This window comes from Giraffa tippelskirchi, chromosome 2 (genome assembly GCF_054371585.1).
Source record: "Giraffa tippelskirchi isolate mGirTip1 chromosome 2, T2T-mGirTip1v1.2.pri, whole genome shotgun sequence".
Taxonomy (NCBI): Eukaryota; Metazoa; Chordata; class Mammalia; order Artiodactyla; family Giraffidae; genus Giraffa; species Giraffa tippelskirchi.
Genome location: NC_137276.1, coordinates 28359945 through 28381070, shown reverse-complemented (window position 1 = coordinate 28381070; position 21126 = coordinate 28359945). Strand labels below are relative to the sequence as shown.

At 47.4% G+C, this 21126-nt stretch overlaps 1 protein-coding gene across 13 annotated transcripts in view; it reads right to left on the bottom strand.

Annotated features, from left to right (window-relative positions):
* The window catches only part of FBXW4 (F-box and WD repeat domain containing 4), a 142695-nt gene that overhangs the window by 20977 nt on the left and 100592 nt on the right, over positions 1–21126 (bottom strand). For 3 of the 13 annotated variants that reach the window (XM_081546793.1, XM_081546808.1, XM_081546815.1), the window contains exon 6: positions 14384–14494. The exons of the other annotated variants lie outside the window; for them this stretch is intronic. In XM_081546793.1, the coding sequence (XP_081402919.1) occupies positions 14384–14494 (111 nt within the window). The remainder of the gene's footprint in view (positions 1–14383; positions 14495–21126) is intronic. 13 annotated transcript variants of the gene reach the window in all.

Here is a 21126-nt window from a genome sequence, read left to right as displayed (position 1 = left end):
TCTCTCTCTCACACACACACACCTCAGGCCCCTCTCAGCCCATGTGCATCCAGATAGGATGGTGCAAGTAAGCCACCTAGGTCAGGCTCTGCAAAGTGTCCAGGGGCTGGGGCTCCCCAGGCTCACCCTCCTGATAAAGACTCTAACAACAGCAACAGAACAGGCTTTCTGCTTTCCCACAGAGGAAATTCCTCTATGGAAACACATAATTCTCATTTTCCATTTTAACCAGTGGTAAAATGGCAGCCTGGCCAAGGATATAAGACCCTGGCCCAGGCTAAACAAGAGGAGGCTTGAGGTGTAGGGGCTGCTCTTCCCAAATGCATCAATTCCACTCAAGAAACAGAAACTTACAAACTTGAGCAATGGAAGGGCAGAATTAACAGAGAAAATGAACTACATCAAAAAACAAAGACTCATAGTACAATGGAATAACATACATTCAATCTACTGAATTTATTAACAAGACATGTTGGAGACGTTTCTACACTCTATTTTCCATCTGTACAGCCTCTAAACACAAGCTTCATCCACACCCAAGAAGAAATGGCACTATATTCCAGTGCTAAAGAAAAAACTGACCAGGTCAGACTTCCTGAGAAATGATGAATATTGACCCACAAAACTATGTACCTAACAAGAGGCATGGAAAAAGAAGAAATACATATTGTCATTATTTGTGGACCCTAAAACTGTCTACTTAGAAAATCCAAAAGACTCAACTAAAAGTACTGCAAAAAATTTCAGAGTAGGATGAGGTGGACGGCACACTGTGTATGACAGTGGAAAGGAGAGTGGGGGACTTCCTTGGTGGTCCAGTGGCTGAGACTCTACAACTCCAATGCAGGGGGCCGGGTTCCATCCCTGGTCAGGGAACTAGATCCCACGTGCTCCAACTAAGACTTCACATGCTCCAGCTAAAGATGCCACACAACGAAGACTGAAGATCTCACATGCCGCAACTGAGATGCAGTACAGCCAAATAAATAAATATTAGAGAGAGAGAGAGAGAGAAAGGAGTGTGGGCTCAGGATTCCTGGCTCTCCCAACTGGTAACCATGTGATCTTGGATGAGCAATTAACTGGGCTCCAAAGCCCAGCTTCTTTAACAATAAAACAGAAATATTAGGACTTACTGAGAAAATTATATGGGATAAGATGCTTAGAGCAATGTATGGCACACAGCAAATCTCCACAGATGTAAACTATTATGCACCAGCAATCACCAAACAAAATGAAATTAGAAATCCATTTGCAAAAAAGAATTAAGAAATTGTAAAACAGCCAAGAATAAATCTAACAAAAAAAACAAAACAAAAAGAAACAAAAAACAAAGACAGCCCCATATGAAAAAAACTCTACTATATCCTTTACTAATGGACACAGAATTGCTGAGTAAGTGGAGAGGTACATCATGTTCCTGGATCAGAAGTCTCCAACTGTCAGTTCTCTCATCATTAGCCCATAAATTCAATACAGTCCCATCCAAACAAGATTTTTTACTTAATCAGTTGATTCTAAAATTCATATGGAAGATAAAACTTATACAAGAAGAGCTAAGAAATATTTTTACAAGAACAATGAGAAACAAATCACTTGACTAGATATCAATGCTAGAACAGACAACTAGATCAATGAATCAGAATCAAGAATCCCGAGTCATACCCATATATTTGTAGGGAATCAGCAGATCCTAAATGTGGCATTTAAAGACAGTGGATGAAGGATGAACTAATCAATAAATGGTAGAGAAACCATAGGACATGCATTTGGCAAAAATAAAATTAGAGCCCTAACTCACAGCAGACATCAATTCCAGATGGATTGAAGACATAAACATTTTTAAAAACTACACAAAAACCCATAAACGTGTTAGAAGAAAATATAGGAAAATAGTTTTACAATCTTGAAGTAGTGAAGGCATTCATAAGACAAAACTCTGAAGCCATAGGGCAGAGATGACAGAACTAATTTCCAAATTACAAAAAACTGTACATAACAGCAGACACTGTAAACAACAGGCTGAAAGGAATTGCCAAATATATGTAGTAGTCAAAAGATTAATACCCAGAAAATACAAAGATATTCTATAAACCACAGAGGGAAAAAAACAGATGAATGAGCACAAATTTTCAGTAAGTAATATATAGCAAAAAAAAAAAAAATACCTGACAAAAAAAATACATGAAGTAATGTTAATCCTCCTAGTAATCAAAGAATTGCAAATCAGAAAACAATGAAAAATAGCTGCAAATACCTATAGCATTTACCACACACCAGGTACTATATAATTAATTCATTTAACCCTCAAAACATTCCTACAGGGACTTCCCTGGGGGTCCAGTGGTTAAGACTCCAGGTTTCCACTGCAGGGGTATAGGTTCCTTCCCCGCTAGAGGAACAAAGATCCAGCATGCCATGCAGGGTGGCAAAAAAACCCAACAAACCCACATTCCTACATTTTTGGTGATATTTTTCTCAATATGCTAATGGTATTATAATCACATTTTAAAACCATCACTATCTTTTAGACTATCCACTGAAATATTTACTTATATGCCTGATATTTACTACAGAATAATATTGGAGGGCAAAGTGTGTGAGCAGTATTGATGAAGCAAAATTGGCCAAGAATTGATTAATTTTTCTACTTTTTGCATATTTTGAAATTTTTCTTAAGAACAAAAAATTTAAGTCACTATGAGGTATGTACTACCATTATCATCCCCCTTTCACAGATGAGGAAATTAAGGAATAGGGAGGTTAAGTAACTCACCAAGTCACACAGCTAGCAGGTGGGAAGACTTGTGATTTGACCCCAGCCAGTTGGGCTCCAGAGTCCAGTTCTTAATCACTATTCTATACTCACTACCAGAATTGGATATCATTTTTTACCCTCCAGAGAAACAGAAAAAAATTTTTAATCCTATATTATCCAGTACTGATAAGTATAAGAAGAAATACATATGTATATACTGTTTGTGGGTATGCAATCTGATACAGTCTAAGTGGAGAGCAATTAGGCAGCATCCAAAAACTTTTAAATGTACTTACCCCTCAATCCAGCAACTTTATTCCTAAGTATCTTCCTTAGAAAAATATCTTACTATATGCACAAATAGGCAAGTACACAGATGCTTCCTGAGGCACTATCTGTAATAGCTGCTGCTGCTGCTAAGTCACTTCAGTCGTGTCCGACTCTGTGCGACCCCATAGATGGCAGCCCACCAGGCTCCGCTGTCCCTGGGATTCTCCAGGCAAGAACACTGGAGTGGGTTGCCATTTCCTTCTCCAATTTGTAATAGCAAACCACTGGATATAACCTAAGTGTTCATCAATAGCAGGATGGCTAAGTAAACGATGGTGCATCCATATTTTTCTGAATTAGAATGCAGCAGTAAAAAGAATGCGTTCTGACAGCAAAGGACCTCTGAGCCACAGGGGTCCCAGAGGAAGAATTCAAGTTACAGAATACATGCATATTGTGAGCCTGAAACTAAACAAAACCATGTATTTGTGTGTGTATATACATACACATACATACTCATGAAATTACATGATGTCTGATGTTTGCTTCAAATTAAAAGATCTGGAGTGACATCTACAGACTTCCTACAAAAAAGAGAAGAATGAGGGGAAGGGCCACAGGAAAAGAACTTTTTTAATATTCTCATATATTTTTATATAATTCTATATAATTTATATATTTTTAAACTTTTTACAATTGGAACATATTTATATATTACTTATCAAAAAAATAACATAGAAAATGAGAGACTAAAAGGAGGATGGTAATAAGAATATTCATTTTGAAGTTGCCTGAAAGGACTGCATATTGCTGGTGCCTGAGTTCAATGTGATTCTGAACCCCACACAAATCACACAGTCCCATGGCTCCTTCCCAAATCTGGCTGACGCCCTTTGACAGGGACCATTCACCTGGAGGGCTTCTGAGTGATTAAGGCCCGAAACAGTTGCCTATGAGAATTCCAGTTTCCTCTCTGCTCTCATATAATAGTATATACCCCCTAAACTTCTGTTTCACAAGCACTTTCTCTGTAGAGAGGTTAACAACCAGTTTCTTCAAGCAGGAGAGCTAGTGAACTCTGCTGGGAGCCTGTCAGGGGCCAAAGCCATGGCTTACTCCCCCACAGTGCCCTGTACTTACTAGGTACTCAAATGACTAACGGTGCTAAGGCTAGCTAAGCACAGAATTACTTCCAGCTTCAAAACAAATCCACTTTTTCCTCTTTCCTCTAGGCAGTCCCTTTGTCATCATGGTAGTGGTCAGGCCCAAGGACTGGGTCACCAGGCTGCTAACGTCTTCTGGGCTTGGGTGGCCCACGTGGTCTGGTGATTCCTGGGGACACTGAGGCCAAACAAGCTCTGCTGTTTTTTTCAGGTTTCCTGATGAACATTAGCTGACATTTGAGTAGGGGGATGAGATGGAAGAAGACAAGAACCACTAGAACCAGCTGTGACTCACAAACAGAGGAAAACAGAGCTCAACTGGAGAGCTGCACAGATAAACCAGATACCAACTCAACGGTTTCATTTTAAAATCTGATTCTTCCTAAACACGCCCATGTTAACAAACTACAGAGGGACCCTGAAACTCAGACATACTTCAGATGTAGGCAGGAGCATTAAGGGTTTACAACACAAAGAGAGAAGAGAGATGAGGGCAGGTCAAAGAGGACTCTGTGGTGTGACCTACGATCCTGAGGTCCTATGTCCTTGACCCATGGTCACATTTAAGCCCAGCAATGGCGTTCCCTAGAGATTGACTGGCCTGGTTCTTATTTTTATTCTCAACATCACATAAGCACCAATGTCGGGTATTTTCATGTGGCAAGCATCAAAGTATAATCAAGACCTTCTAGAAAGAGGCTCTCTCTGAGGAATCAAAGGGCAAGAGAGTCCACCCACACTACCCACCACCTGACTGCATGGCATTCCTCATCCCCTGGCCTCATACTCTGACAGAGTTTAAAACGAAAGAGGCCCTAATGACTTTCCAAAGAGAGGCCCACAATGACATCAAGTAAGCTGAAAAAAAGGGAGGCAGAGGGTGTGAGTGTTGATTTATGGATTCACTACTGCCATCTGCATCCTTGGACCACTTCTCTTCCATCAAAACAGGGGGAGGAGAAGCGGAGATGAAGCTCTATACTCCTCCACCTAGCCTGACTGCTGTGGCATTTTCCACCATTACCCCTAAGGCCACTGGTGATAGAGGAGTGGTCAAGGAGTGGGAAGGAAATTTTCCTTCTATCATGGAGGTTGACAGACCAGTAGGGCCTGCTATGCATCATAAATTATACACAACAGGGCTATAGAAATGGGATCCATGAAAAGAAGAAAGGAGAGGACTATGTCTATGTACACAAGAGGAAAAACTGATCCCTCAAGAAAGAAAGTCTCTATTGTAGAGGAGGGCCACCAGTAAACCCTGGTGTGCAGATTTAACCAATAACTCTCATGTCAACTCCTTCCCTGTGATGAGAGACACCAAGGGCCCCAGAGTCCTCATGCTGGCACAGACTGAGGCTTACTGTACAGGGGGAAGTGGAAAAATTACACAGCTAGAGATAGGAGAAAAGTAAGAATACTGAGGTCCTTCTCTGCAAGTCTTTCATTAGAGGGCTTCTCAAGAAGGTGAAATCCCAAGGGACTTCCTTGTTTCCAGATCAGTGGGCAGCACCAGGAATCTTGACCTTGAACTCTGTTCATCTCCAAGATTTCCTGCCCTCTAGACAATGGCACTGAGGAGGAGAGAGGTAGGAGTCTGTGTGTTCCATCCTGTTATGCTGAAGTCCTGGAGTCTAATTCCGGCCGCCTGCTAGTCATTCTCTTCCAGAGGCAGCCCAGTCAGGTCTGTGGCATCCCAGGACTTGGTTCCCATCTCTCTCTGCCCCACTGGAAGGGTCCTAGGCCACTGCACATTTGTCCAACCTCATGTGTCTGCAGTCCGGTTTTTCCCCCCATGAACACATGAGAAAAGTGGCAGATCTTTCTAAGGACACCATCAACAGCTTACGGAGGGAGGAATGTCTAATCAGCAGAGCAGTAATGAAGTGAGAAAGAGGAGGTAAAAGCCAATAATGCCACAGTTCCCTCCAGACTGACTGACCGTGAGAGCTGGCGGCCAAGGCACTGAGCTGCTACCATCCACATACATACTAGTGCCATCACCTAGACACTTGGGATGGGGTCTCAAGGAGTAATTCGCCCTTTATGAAAACAGTAGACACTGACTGCTCTGTCTGCCCTATATGCTCCTTCCACACAGCTGATTCTGAGACTTCCCATGTTCTTAGATAATCTCCCTTCCTGGCCAGTTAACCGGTCAAGGGGTGGGCAGCTGACCCAAGCAGGGCCAGTGAGATTTCCGGATGCCTTAATCCATGAGCTGCCAAACTCAGGAGCTCTTGGCAGCCTCTAGAATAAGCTGGTCAACTGGGAAAAAGAAAGGAGCTGAGATCCAAGCGGAAACAGAGATGAGCACCCTAGAAGCATAAGTCCTGGCAGCACTGCGGTCTCTGGGTCCAGGTACTCCCAAGCCCTGCTGGACTTATGCTCTTGTTTTAGCTTGATTGTTCAGCTTTGCCCTTGGATTTATGAGCCAAACATTCCCAGTTTTATTCAAGTTAATGTGAATTTGGTTTCTGTCACTTGCAACCAATTTGTCCTGACTGCTATAGAACTTCAATTCAGTAGCCACTGGGCTTCTCACCCACCTGAATGTCCTCACTGACAAATAAGCAAAAGGCTTTGCCAGGCACCTGTTGGACACCTTGAGGCCTAGCTAAGAAGAGATGCCTCGTCCATGAAATCAATAGCTGGTGGGCCTGCTATGAGAGCAGACGACCAGGGCAGCACGGTCTGGCCTTGAACTTCAGAAAGGGGATGGTGTGTTCTCCTACATTTAGGCCCAAAGAGAGTGTCAGGGGAAAAAAATCTACTCTCCATGCAGAGGTGGGTGGGGAGACTATCTGACAGCAGATAACAAGGATACTGCTTGAGGCAGGGGGTTACAGTTTCTAAGGAAGAAAGCCTTATCTTCAGAGACTGGGCCTCTGGGAGTTCTTTTTACAAACTGATGAGACTAAAAATTCTGTTGGAAACCACAAGACTCACTCTGCCAGGACAGAGTCTGGGCCACTCTCAGACCCTTCCATTTTCAACAACTATGGAGTTAGGCATCTGAGAAATAAGTAATCTAACGATACTTTCCAGGCACTTATCTGACTTGAATAAAGACACGCAAAATGAGTGACATAGTGATGAAAATATGAGTCAATTTTACTATTTTCTTTGTGTATGTTTGAAATTTTAAAAGTTAAAAAATACACACACCCATAATTAAAACTTTGAAACCACCAGCAATTCCTTTGTTACAACTTCTTTTAATCTCTTTCCCATCTTGACCCAGGACCAGTAGTCCCAAAATCAAGGGAAAAATAAATCTGACCCTAAGAGCAATCTCATATATTCCACTGTTAAATCCCTCTGAGTGACAAATTCCAAAAAATGAAGAAGGAACCAAGGAGAAAACTCACACATGTAAAATTAAACCCACATATACCTAAAGTAGTCCTCCTAAAACTCTTTTTTTCTTTTGGCCATGCCACACAGCATGTGGGATCTTAGTTCCCTAACCAGGAATTGAACTCATGTCCCCTGCAGTGAAAGCTCAGAGTCCTAACCACTGGACCACCAAGGAATTCCCCTCTCTCACTCTTTTCAATGAAGCTAGCCCTAGGTTTAGAAAGACATTTGAAGTCATTAGTCAGAAATTACATATCAGGAAACCAAGGCCCATTCATGGTCAACCATGTTCTGGAGCATAAAATAATAAATGATATCACAGTTTGTATAAAAATGTTATAAACATCACTAAATATTGCATGAATAGACACATATGTGCACATTTATGTGTATCTATATCTATGTATTTAACTCTCTCTATATAGTAGTATTATTCATTCAGTCATGTCCCACTTTTTGCAACCCCATGGACTGTAGCCCACCAGGCTGGCTCCTCTGTCCATGGGATATCTCCAGGCAGACATACTGGAGTAGGTTGCCATTTCCTTCTCCATTCTCTATATATACCTATAAGAAATTTGAAGCAAAACATGACCAGCATTTGAGCTTCGGGTTTCTCCAAAGACCCATCTCCTTACAGGTAGTTACTGTGTGGAGCCAGACACAGTGAGAAGCCCCTCATTCCTGCTCCTCTCCCAGCTACTTCACACCCACCCAAGATCCCCAAATTCCACCCAGTCCTGGCTCTCCATAAATCTCACCTCCATGCTCCTGCTCAGGACTTTGTCAACAGCCTCACCCCCCCACTGCCAGCCTCTAGGCACCAAATTCTACTTCCTAAGGCCCCATGCTAGGCAAATAACTTGGCATATTTGTTTTCTGGGAAAAGTCAACCCCTCAATGTTTCATTTCACCTCCTTGGAACACTGGAATAAAGGCCAAACACATCATGAGCCACAGGGAAGCACTGGGGCCAGGGCAGTACCTGACTCAATGCCATGCCCACCATCAGCGCCACCAGAACCTCCCTTAAAGTACCAAGATGTGGGGTATGGTACTTACCTACTTAAGCCACATGTAATCTCTGCGTACACGTGTGCATACACACCTGTAAATTACCAAATTACACACTTTTGATGTATAAGTCTACTGCCCTCCCCAGATCAGATCAAATCACCTTATCTTTCCAACTTGGGCTTCTCCTTTGGGAGAAGAAATTTGAGGGGAGCAGTTTTGCCACCTGGAGACTCCACTATAAGCCATACCAGCCAAGCCAGATACCCAGAAAGCATGTGCCAGCCCAGGTCACTGATTCCTTTCCTGCCGAGTCACCACACCTCACCCCACCCAAGCAACACGAGGAAGACCACTGAGGAGATTAGCGGGTCTATCGTTCACCCCCTGCCCCAACCATTCCTAGCCCAGGGCCAGTGGGTGGCTGCTGGCCATTCAGCCCTCAGTTGCCGACTATCCGAGGCGGAAAGCTATGCTGTGGCTCGACTCCCAGGTGCTGGCTGATATTTGGCTCCTGGGAGGAAAGAGAACATGGGCCCAGTCACAGCCTTGGGAAGAGGTGCCTGCCCAGCTGGGTTGCCTTGGCCTTGCCAACAGAGGTAGACACACACGTAGATAGACAGACAGACAGACACACACACACACACACACACAGCCTGTGTTTGCTCCTTTTGGTAAGGAGGCACCCAAGATGCTGCACACATACTCACACAGCTGCACCCACTGTTTGGTGTTTCTACTCCTGACGAGAATGGTCCACGGGCACAGGCACACCCCATACATACAAATACCCCTGTGTGCCCACTGCGCCCCACAGGAGCCTCTCTCCTCAGTCTTCCTGGGTACTTGTGATTTTCAGCTGGCCCAGGTGTTAAGCCCCTTCCATTCTCTTCCCCCTTGGGCCTGTCCCTCCCTCTGCCCTCCCACGGTAAGTGCTTTCAGGCCACACAATGAGAGGGAGGAGGAGAAACACTTCTATTGAGGAAGGCGTTTTGTTGTTTCATCCCTAAGGGGTGGCTGGGGTAGGAGAGGAGGGGGACCCACAAAATTTCTAATAAGCAGTTTCTCTCCTCAAAGCTAAAATGATTTTCTTTAATTGCTTGGTGGGAACAGTTTATTGTGGGGGTCTCTGCCCTCCTCCCCCCCAGCCTAATTGACTTACTGAAGTTTAACAGGGGCTTTCACCTGGAGAGACTGCAATTACTCCCCCCACCCCACATTCGTACCTGGGCTCTCCCCACAGGGGGCCTTTGTTCCCCCTAAATACAGCAGTGACACAAATGTCCTCAGCAGCAGGGGAACGCAGGGAAGTGGTAATTTTCAGCCCAACGCAATTAGCTGAGGGCTTTTCAGCCTTCCCCTTGAATGGCGGGGAAACTTTCGGCATGTGGGAACGGTGAGCTGGGGCTGCTCTGTGCAAGTTAAACAAAAGAGGCCTCTGAATTGGGCCCCGCAGTGAGCCAGACCAGGGCTGTGGGGGCAGCTGGGACTGGGGCCTGGACAAGGGACCCACATCATCAACCACCCTATCTGTGTCTTCCAGTCAGGGCCAGTGGCCCCAAATAGCTTTCTGGGAGGCAGAGGCATGCAAGACTGGCACCACAGCTCTACATTTATGAAGCAAATAAGACGGAAAAAAGGTGGTGGATTGAGCTGGGGCAGGACAAGAAGGGCCAGAGGGCTGCAGTGCTGTGTCTGTCCGGCTCTCTCAGAGGGCCCGGGGCTGGAGCTCACATTACATTTTGAGTCTTCACGGACACCTCAGCTTTAGGGAGAGACTCTTCCAGGAGATAGGAGACCCAGGACTCCTCTAACACTTAGGTGCACTATTGCCGCCACAGCCGCCCTTACCTAAGCCCAGCTAAGCAGAGGAAAGCGAGTCCTCTGTTTGGGGGTGGCTGTTAGGCTAAGGAGCCACAGGGTGAAAGCAAAAGCTCAGTGCCAAGGTACCCGAAGGCCAGAGTGTGGGCTCTAGCAGTGGAAGTAACTACGCGGGCCTGCCAGCCTCTCACAACCTGCCCTAAGACAGCCCTGACCCCAGACCCAGGAGAGAGAGCAGCAGTCCTCCTTGAAAGAACGAAAAAATGAAAACTAGAAACAGAAGGTCTGGGTGACAGATGAGCTGCAATCCATGCAGGCAAGAGCACACAGACCAGGGAAGGCAGCGCTGTGGGACCGGGGAAAGGCCGGAGCCGGGCCGAGCAGGCCTGCATGCAGGACCAGATCAGCTGCTCACAAGCTGTTTGACTCGGCAAGCCTGTACCTTCCGGAGGCCTCACATTTCTTGTCTTTAAAATGGGTAACAGTTGTACTATAGTGTTGTGTTTAACTTTTTACAAAAGCAACACAAAATGTTTGTGAGTTAGCATCTTTAATAGATGTATTAAACAGGAACCAGAGAAGCTGTTCTGGTTGAACAGAGGTGAGGGGTAGGGGCTGAGCCTCACCCAGGTGGCCTCCAACCTTCCTGTCTTTGACGCAGACCTCAGAGTCCTGCCTGGAAATCCCAGAACCAGATATTCTGCAGGCCCGCTGCACTAGGAACCCTCCACTAGTAACAAACACTGTGACCCAGCAGAGCTTGGACTGATGAGCTCCCCACAGCACAGGCTACTGCTCTCTGTGGCCCGGCCTCCCAGCTCCCTCCAGTCACACCCACAGAAGTAGGATCGTGGCCCATGGGGATTTGCCATCAAAGACCTCACCTCACAGTCTGTGAGAACCCAGACAAACTATGTTCAGCGGCTATCAAGTCTGGGGCACTTGGAGCAGTTCGGCATGTGGCTTATAGGCAGCAGTCAGGTCAAACTTTTTACCTATTGATCCAACATTGAGACCTAGCCATAAAAACTACTACCATGTGAAATGACAGCCTCACCATGCTCCCTCACTGGCCTGGACTAGCTCTTAGGGACTAGAGCTAGCTCCTGCCTCACCCCTGCCTCCAGCCCCGCCAAAATAGGTTCCAAGTAATTCTCTACAGAGGAGTCTCCAAAGCAAAGCATGGCTAGTCCAAACACCTGCGGTTCAGACATGAAAGCAGACCCTCTCCTCACACCCTGCCACCCCTGGAACAGCCTCCTCCTTCTGGGAGCAACCCATCTCGACGACCTGCAGGGGACAAGCAGGCCTCTTCTGCAGAACAACTGGCTCAGCTCCAGTCACATCGGGCCTGAATTCTGTATCCCCCTCTCCTCTGCATCAGACTGCACAGCCACCATCCCCACTTTGGATGGATGCTCCTGCCCTGAGAGTGACCAGCGCTCTCATGGAACAAGGCCTTGCATGGGCAATTCCTAAGCTGGAGGCAGGCGGAGATAGGGGCCTCATTCTTTCCACAATTACCTGAAGGCTATCCAAGCCAGCCCTGTGTTAGGAATTAGAATGTTCAAGAAAAACAAAAAGCCAAAACTTAAGGTCCAGTCAGAGAGTTAAGTCTTCAGTTTGCTTTTTTATTTAAATTGGAAACAATTCAAGACAATCAACAAATTCTAATCCCAAATGAGAGCAAGATCCTTGTGGGCCAGGAAGCAGACAGGGTAGCAGAGTAGTTAAAGGCCATGAGCTCCAGAGTCAGAAGCTGGGACTCAAACCTGGGTTTGAGTTAATTACCGGATGTGACTCTGAGCATGTTAATAACCTCTCTTAGGCCTCAGCTTCCTTGCTTGATGATGGTGATAGTACCTATCTGGAAGGATTGAGACATAAAGTGTTTGGCATAGTGCTTGGCATTTCAGCCGGCAATCATGTCAGTCATCCTCGTCCTCATCATTATCGCCATCATTGGCTAGGCATTGGAGAGGCACTGGGGACTCCTAATCCAGAAATGGCCTAATGAAAGGAATCTGTATCGCTTCCATCCAGAAGTACCAGAGGCTGGGTAAGAAGAGAGACTTCCAGTTCTCTGTCCCTGTCCTGCAGACTACCCCAGAAAGCTACTGTCAATGCTGATGACAGACAGGACAAATTTAACCTGACCAGGGCAGCAGGAGACCTTGAGCCAACCAGGGGCCTTAAGGGGAAGGATTGGAATTTGTGCACCCTCAAACTGACCACAGCCCCCTTAGCCTCTCCCTCGCTCCCCCTCACTCTCTACCACCAGCCTCCTGGCTGGAATGCAGGGGCCCCTGTGCCAGAAGGCCCAGGCCAGGCAGGAGGCCGGGAGGCACAGGTGGTTCTCAGAGGAGATCCCTGAGCTCCAGAAAGCATTTCCCCCACAGGCCCAACAAAGCTGGGGCTTGTTGTTGGTCAAGGCGCCTTTACTTGTCTGGGTTGCAGCCCAGACGGTGAGGCGGCCGGGGCAGGCCAAGGGATGCAGGGCTGCTGGGTGTGTGTGTGGCTATGGTTGCTGGGGGGAGCAGGTCAGCCAGCCATTTTGGCACCAGCTGCCGCCTTCCCTGGGTTTCTCACTTTGTTCAGCATGGCAACCCAAAGGAGGCTGGGGAAAGCACTTTTCACTACCCAGCAAACAAAGACAGGGAGAAGGAGAAGGATGAAAGGTTTGGGGGTTTTTTAATTTGGTTTGGGGGTATTTACGTGGTTTTAAAAAATAATATAAAGAAGTTGTTTCTGCGATCCAATTAATTTCAAACCCAGGATTCAGATCATGAATAGCCAACAGTGATCCCACAGCACCTAATTCATATTATCCCTCTTCTGAGACTTGAAGTCCCAGTGGAGTGAGAGGTGGTCCCAAGAGGCTAGGAGGGATCTTTTCTACCTCCTGGTTGGGCATGGTTAGGGTTGGGGCACAAGCATGGCTTTAGTCAACCCTACTACAAAACTCGGGGACTTTCAGCTCCCCAGGTCCACAAACACCCATGCAGTCCTGCTAATCAAGGGTATGCGTGGCTTTCCAAATGGAGGTATGACACCAGCGACTGCAGAGCCCACTTATTCCTAAGAATCATGTCCTCCTGGCCCCAAGCCTGGGCAATGGACACAGGAGATTTCCAGATTCCAATGGGGACCTGAGCTTATCTGCTTCCTTCATTATTTCCAGGAAAGGAGCCCTCATTCACAGGTCATTCTGCCTCTGCTGGCTCCCTTCCACCTGGCCCCAGAGCCCTGGCTCCAGGCCTTCCTTGGTCCTACGGCCTAGAAGGGAGGGACTGTCCTCACTGGGTCTTCGATAAAGCAGAGCTTTTCACACAGGGGTTTGAGGAGACACTGGGCCTGGGAATCCCCTCCCCAAGCTGCTGCCTGCTATCCCGTCCAATTCCTGAAGTTCAGCTCAACCCACTCACACCACATGCCCAACTCTTGCTTTGGAACAGATTTCTTTCTGGTGGCATGTTTTTTTTCATGCATTTTTGAAATCACAAACTATAAAAACTACGGGTTCTTCTCTTTGGAAAAACATTAGGATTCTAAAAAGCTTATTTGATTAGAAGTTTCCTCTTTCCCACTAGGCTACTTGGGATGGGACAAAAACATTTCAGACGAATGTAAAGACATGACACAGATTTGCAAACACACTTGACAGAGGTACGGGTTCCAGATTTACTGGCTGGATGACCCATCTCACTTCAGACTTTCATTGCTACATGGAACCTGTGCCACGTATGGGGTACTGTTGGCTGCTGCTGACTTGAGGTATTCTCAAGTCAAAGGTTTCAAGAGAACCCACTTCCCCTCCCCTTTCTTGCTCCTTCTGTGGAACTGCCAAGGAGTCTAGACCCTTTTGATGAGGCTGCTTGGAACCCTCGGATTAGCTGCTACCAGTACAGTCTGGGCCTCTGCTACCTCAACAGCTCCTGCCTCTTCTGTGCTCAGGCCATGTTCTCCCACACAACCACAAGCACCCACTGTGACTTACTTGAGAAGCACACATCTTCTTCCAGAAAACAGCATTTCCTTGCACTCCACCATCAACAGAAGGAAAATCCACAGAGGAGAGTTGCAAGAAAAAGACTGGGCAAAAGATAACCTGAACAAAAAAATAAAAACTTCAGGAAACACAGTGATTGCCAGAAACTCAATAACTAGGTCCAGAGCTCCTCCTCGATGCTCTAGGGAAGAGAAAATTATGAGACCCAGTGGATTGAAGAATCCACATAGGATTTCCCTGGTGGTACATTGGATAAGAATCCACTTGCCAATGCAGGGGACATAGGTTCGCTCCTTGGTCCGAGAAGATCCCACATGCCATGTAGCGACTAAGCCCACATGCCTCTAACTACTGAGCACACGCTCCACAACAAGAGAAGCCATCACACCACAACTAGAGAGTAGCCCACACTCATCACAACTAGAGGAAGTCTGTGAGTAGCAATGAAGATCCAGGGCAGACAAAAGTAAAGTTTTAAAACCAGAATCCATATAAATATACACTCACTTATGTTGAGCTGTCTTCTTGAGGTGACTCTGACCCAGGAGAATCAGTGACATCAACACAAAATAATGAAGGTTAAGGCAAACGGTTCCCTGTGGATCATCTCAGGTGGTTTGTGCATGCAGGTGGGGGCACCCAGAGACCAAGGAACCTGCCTGACACCCTGACACACACTTTACAGATGCACAGGCTCAGAGACAGGTGGTAGAGGTACACACACAGTGCTGCAGAGAGAAGAGCACCGGATCTGTGCCCCAAAATTAAAACCTAGCACTGGCTATCTACTATTCAGTTCATTTGCATTAAGGGCTAATTGATTTCTCTGGTCATCTCCTGTCCTTTTCTTTGGAAAAGTGGAAAGTACACAGAGGGAAACTTTTCCCTTTTTGTGGGGAGGAATGGGGAAAAAAGGAGGGGAGAGGAAGATAGAAATAAGCTGCTTCCTACAGGTGCTCAGTGAGCTCATAAATTATCCAGTCACCTGGAGAAAGGGATCAGGTCTACCCACCACAGGAAGACATCCTGTGTATTTAAAGTCCCAGGAAACTCAGGGAGGTTGGGCTTAGGCAGAGACCTATGGATTAAAAGCAAAAGATGGTTTGAGTGGTAAAAAGCAAAAACTCTAGTCCTTTGATGAGTCACAAGAAGCATTGATTCTAAATAAGATTTTTGTACCCCTGCTCTTAGGACCCCAGCCATTGCGAAAAACTCTCCCATGAACAACAGTACCTTTTCTTAGCTTCCCTAAGAACACTGAACACCAGATAATCTGATTGACTACCCAGAACCTAGACAAAGTGTGTCTTTAATAAGCACCCTAGACCAGAGTTTTCTTGGGGACTAATCGTACTTTGGACATGAGCCCTGGGGAAGCAGCAGTAGGAAAAGGAGTCAGAACTTTAAGGCCAAGCTGATCTGACTGACTTAGATAACCCTCTATGGACCAGGGAGGACCTGCCTAGACAAAAGTTACTGTTACCGAACCAGGCCCAGTCACAGGCCAGCGTAGCCCAACCCACTCCTTCCCTGGCTCCAGAGGGGAAGGGTCTATGCTTCCTAGGGAACAGCAGTTATGTCAAACCATTGCACTGCATCTGCATTCAGCCATTTTGTAATTTTAATACAAAAGTTAAGATGATCAAATATCAGGTCTCCCAGGACAGCAGGGTTTCTTATCAACATTTTTCTTGTCATTCCAAATTCTTCAGTCTTAGTTCCAGAACTGAGGCCTACCCCGACCAGGGCTTTTTCGCTTTATATTTTCAAGGAATGAGGGAGGACTCTGAGCAACCTCCACTGGTCCATCTCTCCCTCCACCTTGCTCCAAACTCTGCTTGAAATTCCAGGCACTCTACAAAGTTATTAAGAGCAATTCTTGCCTCTTCCTCCAACCTAAATACAATTATACTTTTTAAAGGGGAAAAAACAGCCCAGGGAATCCCCAAAGAGGCCTGCTGCAACTCTTCCCTTTATAATGAAGCTTAATAATGAAATGCCCTGTGCTCCAATTAGTAAGAAATGCTCATTTTCTCCAACTGAACACCCCCTATAGATATATCTAATTTGTTTCCATGCTTCCATCTCTCTCCTCCATCGAGTTTGCATTTAAAGGTTATGATCTGTTGGGGCCTCCCAGGCAGGACAACCTGGGGGAAGTGATTGTGTTTTCTGTAACCATGGAGCCCCAGTCTGACCATCCCTGACACCCCTTCCCTTCATCATCACATCCATACACACAATCTGTCTCCTTTGGGCTCTTTATGAGCTGTCCTCAAAGCAGAAGAGAAGGGAAGGAAGGAACAGCATTTGGGAAAGTTAAGAGAAAAGAAGAGTTAAAGGAAAAGAGAGGGGGTGAGTATTGCTGTGAGTGTATGTTTCTCAATGAAAGAAATGTTTTGCCACGGAATAACCCAAAGCTCCTTAGTGATGGGCCCTGTTGGGACTCAGGCCCCTCAAAAGGCCTTGGAGCTCCAGCTTCTTTCCCTTCATCAGGCCTGGCGTGTGACTGGCACCAATCCCCAAGACAGTTCGATGGGTGCCAACAGTAGCACAGAGGAATCCCTGTGCTCGGGAACCTTGGCAGGATGCCTCTCCAGGGCTACCTCATCTCAGTGGCCAGCCCACATCTCTGCCTTCTGATCATATGGAAAGTGAGGACACTGTCCCTTTCTAAAAACCTGATTCCTAAGATGAAGGCCACACCCCCAGGACCATACTAGATGCCAGGACCACGGCCTGACCATGGGTGTGGGGTGGACAGGTCCTCCCCCACCAGCTCCCTGACTCAAAGGTACCCCAAGGTTTCCCTCTCCCTAGAAGTACAGCAGGCCACAACCAGGCTGAGCTTCCAGAGTCCCCTCTCTTCAAATCATGCATAGGCATCCTTGCTCCAGCCAAGTGAGGAGCCCAGAATGGGTAAAGACCCTCTCCCCCGGCTCCCCGGCACTTGGCTATACTCAGCGAGGCAAATGGTAAATGGTCCTGGTGGACCATCCCTAGGGGGTCTACCTGTGATGGGGCCTCAGGTCCTCTCACTGGAGAAAATGCCTCCATTCTGGCCTTGGTTTCTAGGGACTCTCCCCTTAACTGCCGAAGATGAGCATTTGAGATCTGTCAATGCTCCCCCAGACACTTTGCCTCTTTTCTGCCCAGTCCTCTTCACCCCTGACCCTTCCCAATTGCTGGGTCGTCATCTGCAGCAGCCTGGTACTCTTTGAGCACCCCTCCTGCTTGCCTCCACCTCCTCTGACCCCTGAAGACATGGCCCTGCCCTGGCTCTCTGAGACTCACAATCTGTGCTCCTGCCAGGCTCAGTCACAAGGAGGGTATAACTCACTTCAAGCTGGCAGCCTTACGTGGTAGAACTAACCACCCCCCTCGGGGGTTAGGGGAAGGGCAAGCAAGCGTGTGCCTGAGCATCCCACGGTACTCTTGTTTTCCAGGCACCCCATGGTGGTCTGTGACAGACGCATGGACAGGGGAATCCTCTGCCAGCCAGAGCTGGCATCTCACCCTACCTCCCAAATCTGCCACTAGCCTCCGGGGCCCAAGACCCTCCAAGAAGAGGAGGCCCTGCAAGACAAAGACCCGAGCCCCCCCCCAGCCTGGCCTCTCAGCCCAACACAGGCCCGCATTAAAATCAACACTCCGTGAACACACAAAACTGACAGGGCAGAGGGGGAGCACACATCGGATACAAAGATCGGGTTCTCAGGAGACGCGGCCTGTTGGTCTCCCATGTTAGCTCCAAGTGACTAAGCGCAGGGTGGGAAAGAACGCATTGCCACAGCCTGAGCGCCCGCCTGGGCTCCAGGTTCGGTGGCCTTTTCACGGGGAAGATGCCTCTGCCTGGAAAAAAAAAATGCAAGCATTGTGTGGGGACCACTAATGTGTGCGCCTCTGCACATTCCTTCGAGAAGCAGGAGCACACTAGTCCCTGAGCCCCCAGCCCTGTGCCCCCACGATTGTACAGGCTTGGAACACACTGCACATGCCACCTGGTTCTTCCCCCTAGGCCCCCGGCCCTTCGAGCGGTGGGAAGGGGCCCGCCAAACACCCTAGCTTCATTGTGCCCCAGAAAGAGGGGACTAATTACTCGCCTACACTCTGGAGCACCCAGGGAGAAAACAGAGGCCAGTGGGGTGGAGACGGTGGGAAACGGGGGTGGGGGGGGCGCTTGAAGAAGAGAGAGAGAAAGCCACGGGATACATTTCAAAGTTTCTCTAGCAATTTAGGGGTGGGGGAAAGAAAGCCCATTTCTGATGTGAAATCATACAGAGGTCAGGGCTGGGTCTCCCACCCTTGTGAGAAAGTGGTGAATCGGAGACGGTTTATCAAACGATCATTTTTTTCTTTGAAACTGGGAGGCAGCAGCTTGGACAATTCTGCAGATGTGCTTGATGAGTTAGGGACAAAAATGGCCCTTCTCTACCCCCCTCCTCCCCTCCTTCTATAAGGGCTCCCCTCGGGGGTTGCTTCTCCCTCCACTGACTCCCGGGCCCTCCCCTCCCTTCTTCAGTGGTCAGCTGAGACCCCCACCCACTGCTTGCTTTTGTACTCTTGGCCTTTGGACACACTGACAGGGGCCTTTATGAGACCCCAATCAAGACCCCCATGTCACAGGTACCTAGTAGAGACACCAGACCTTTTCAAACAAGGGAAAACAAGGAAAATCGGCTGGCCCATTGTCTCTCCTCTGTGCTAAGTGAGATGAAAGGGGCCCGCAGCCCCCTCCCCACAGCCCGCCTGCCAATCACCTCTAGTTATTAAGGTCACAATGTGTAAATTCTTTTGACCTGCACCTAATCAAAGATTCACCGGCCCTTTCAAACCCGACTGGGGAGGAGGGGAGAGATTCCCTCCCATAAACCCAGAAAACTCTCCCTCAATAAAATTTCTCTCTCTGATTCCTACTCTGCTTCCCATCTCCACCCCCTCGCTTCTCCGCACTCCGCCCTCTTCACCACTAGCTTCAAACACAACTGACAAGCCCCTGGAATTACTACCCTCAAAAACCCAAGGAGGATTTGAAAGTTTCTATTTAATTCTCTTTAAAGAAAAAGTTTTTGGACAGGCGTAGCTGCCCAAGCAAGTCCAGAGCCTGGGCAGTCCCCATGGCTCTACTGCCAAATCTCTCCAAACGGCCAAGTGGTAGTTTGCCTTTCTTCTTTCTCCAAATCAGCCTCTCTTGCTTTGCCCAGAATACTACTACACATGGAGAAAAAAACTGGGATGAAGGATACTCTCTCACAATGTCACTCAGCATCACCAGCTCAGTTGCTGACCCTCCCAAAACTCAGCTTACACTGAGTGGTTTTGTGAAATGAGGTAAAAAATATTACCACACCCAAAGTAGGCAACCCTTGAGGAAAAAACATAACCATAGGGTAGAACAATAGAGAACAGAATAGGAACCGGAGGAAAGAACTTGAGAGAAAGCAAAACTTAGGACTTTTTCTGGGATGAAAACTACAAAAGGCTTAAATCAAGCAAGGAGAATAAACCGCTTGCAAATCTCCATCAATCAACATCAAGGTAGGCCTTTTCCTCGTCTCTCCTCTGTCACTTAGAACAGGAGGCAGCATCACAAGCAAGGTATGGAGCATTTACCCCCAAACCTTCCGGTGCCTACCATCTACTCTTGGGGATGCCTTGTCCCCCTCCTCCTCCCTCTGCTCCTACTTTTCCACCTGCCTCTGTGAGCAGACCTTTTGCTTCTTGGTTTCCTCCTGCCCAGCTGTCTTTACTTCTCTCTGAGGTCCCCTTTTGGTGCTAATCCCTCCTGTTATTTCAACTGCTGTCTCCATGCTAAAGCCTCCCACATCTTAACCCTGTGTCTGAGCTCCAGGCCACCACTCCCGGCTGTCTCTGGCCAAGGCTACTGACTATCCCTTCACTTTCTCCAATGGAACTCCATCTTCTCAAAGCCCTGGCCCCCTCCTGCCATCAGGTCCTCATGCAGATCCTTCCCCCACAAGCAGTCATGACCACCTACAGAGTTTTTCCTGTTTCTCTTGAATCCAAGGGTGTCTTCCCAGTGTCCTCAGGAAAACCAGCCCCTCACTGCTCACAAAGTGTACTCCCGGAAAGTACTCAAACAGCCTCAGTCTCCCCCACTCCAGAGTATCCTATACACTGTTGTTGTTTAGTCACTAAGTCCTGACTGACTCTTTGCGACCCCATGGACTGTAGCCCACCAGGTTCCTCTGTCCATGGGATTTCCGAGGCAAAAACACTGGAGTGGGTTGCCATTTCCTCTTCCAAGAGATCTTCCCAACCCAGGGGTTGAACCCATGTCTCTTGCACTGGCAGGTGGATTCATTACCACTGAGCCAGCTGGGAAGCCCCATCCTATATATACTGTACCACCACGTTAATCATTTAACTGCTTCAATCTGGCCAAAAATCTTTCATGGTTCCCTATTATCCTCAGATTAAAGTTAAACTCTGCTCTTCAAAGCCTCCAAAACCAGGCCGCAAAACTCCCCTCCAGTCATACTGCCCACTACTCCTTTACACAAATCCTGCACCCTAGCCAGCCAAACTTGTCTGCTCTGAACCCCTCAGACTTACAATGACATTCCCCATCCCTGAGTATGTCTTTGCTCATACCACTCCCCTGGCCTCAAGTTCCCTTCTGCCGTTTAATAGAGCCATTGGTTAAGTCCCACTTCAAACTCCATGTCATCCAGGAAGCTCTCCTGATTTAACAAAAAAGCTCCTGCTTT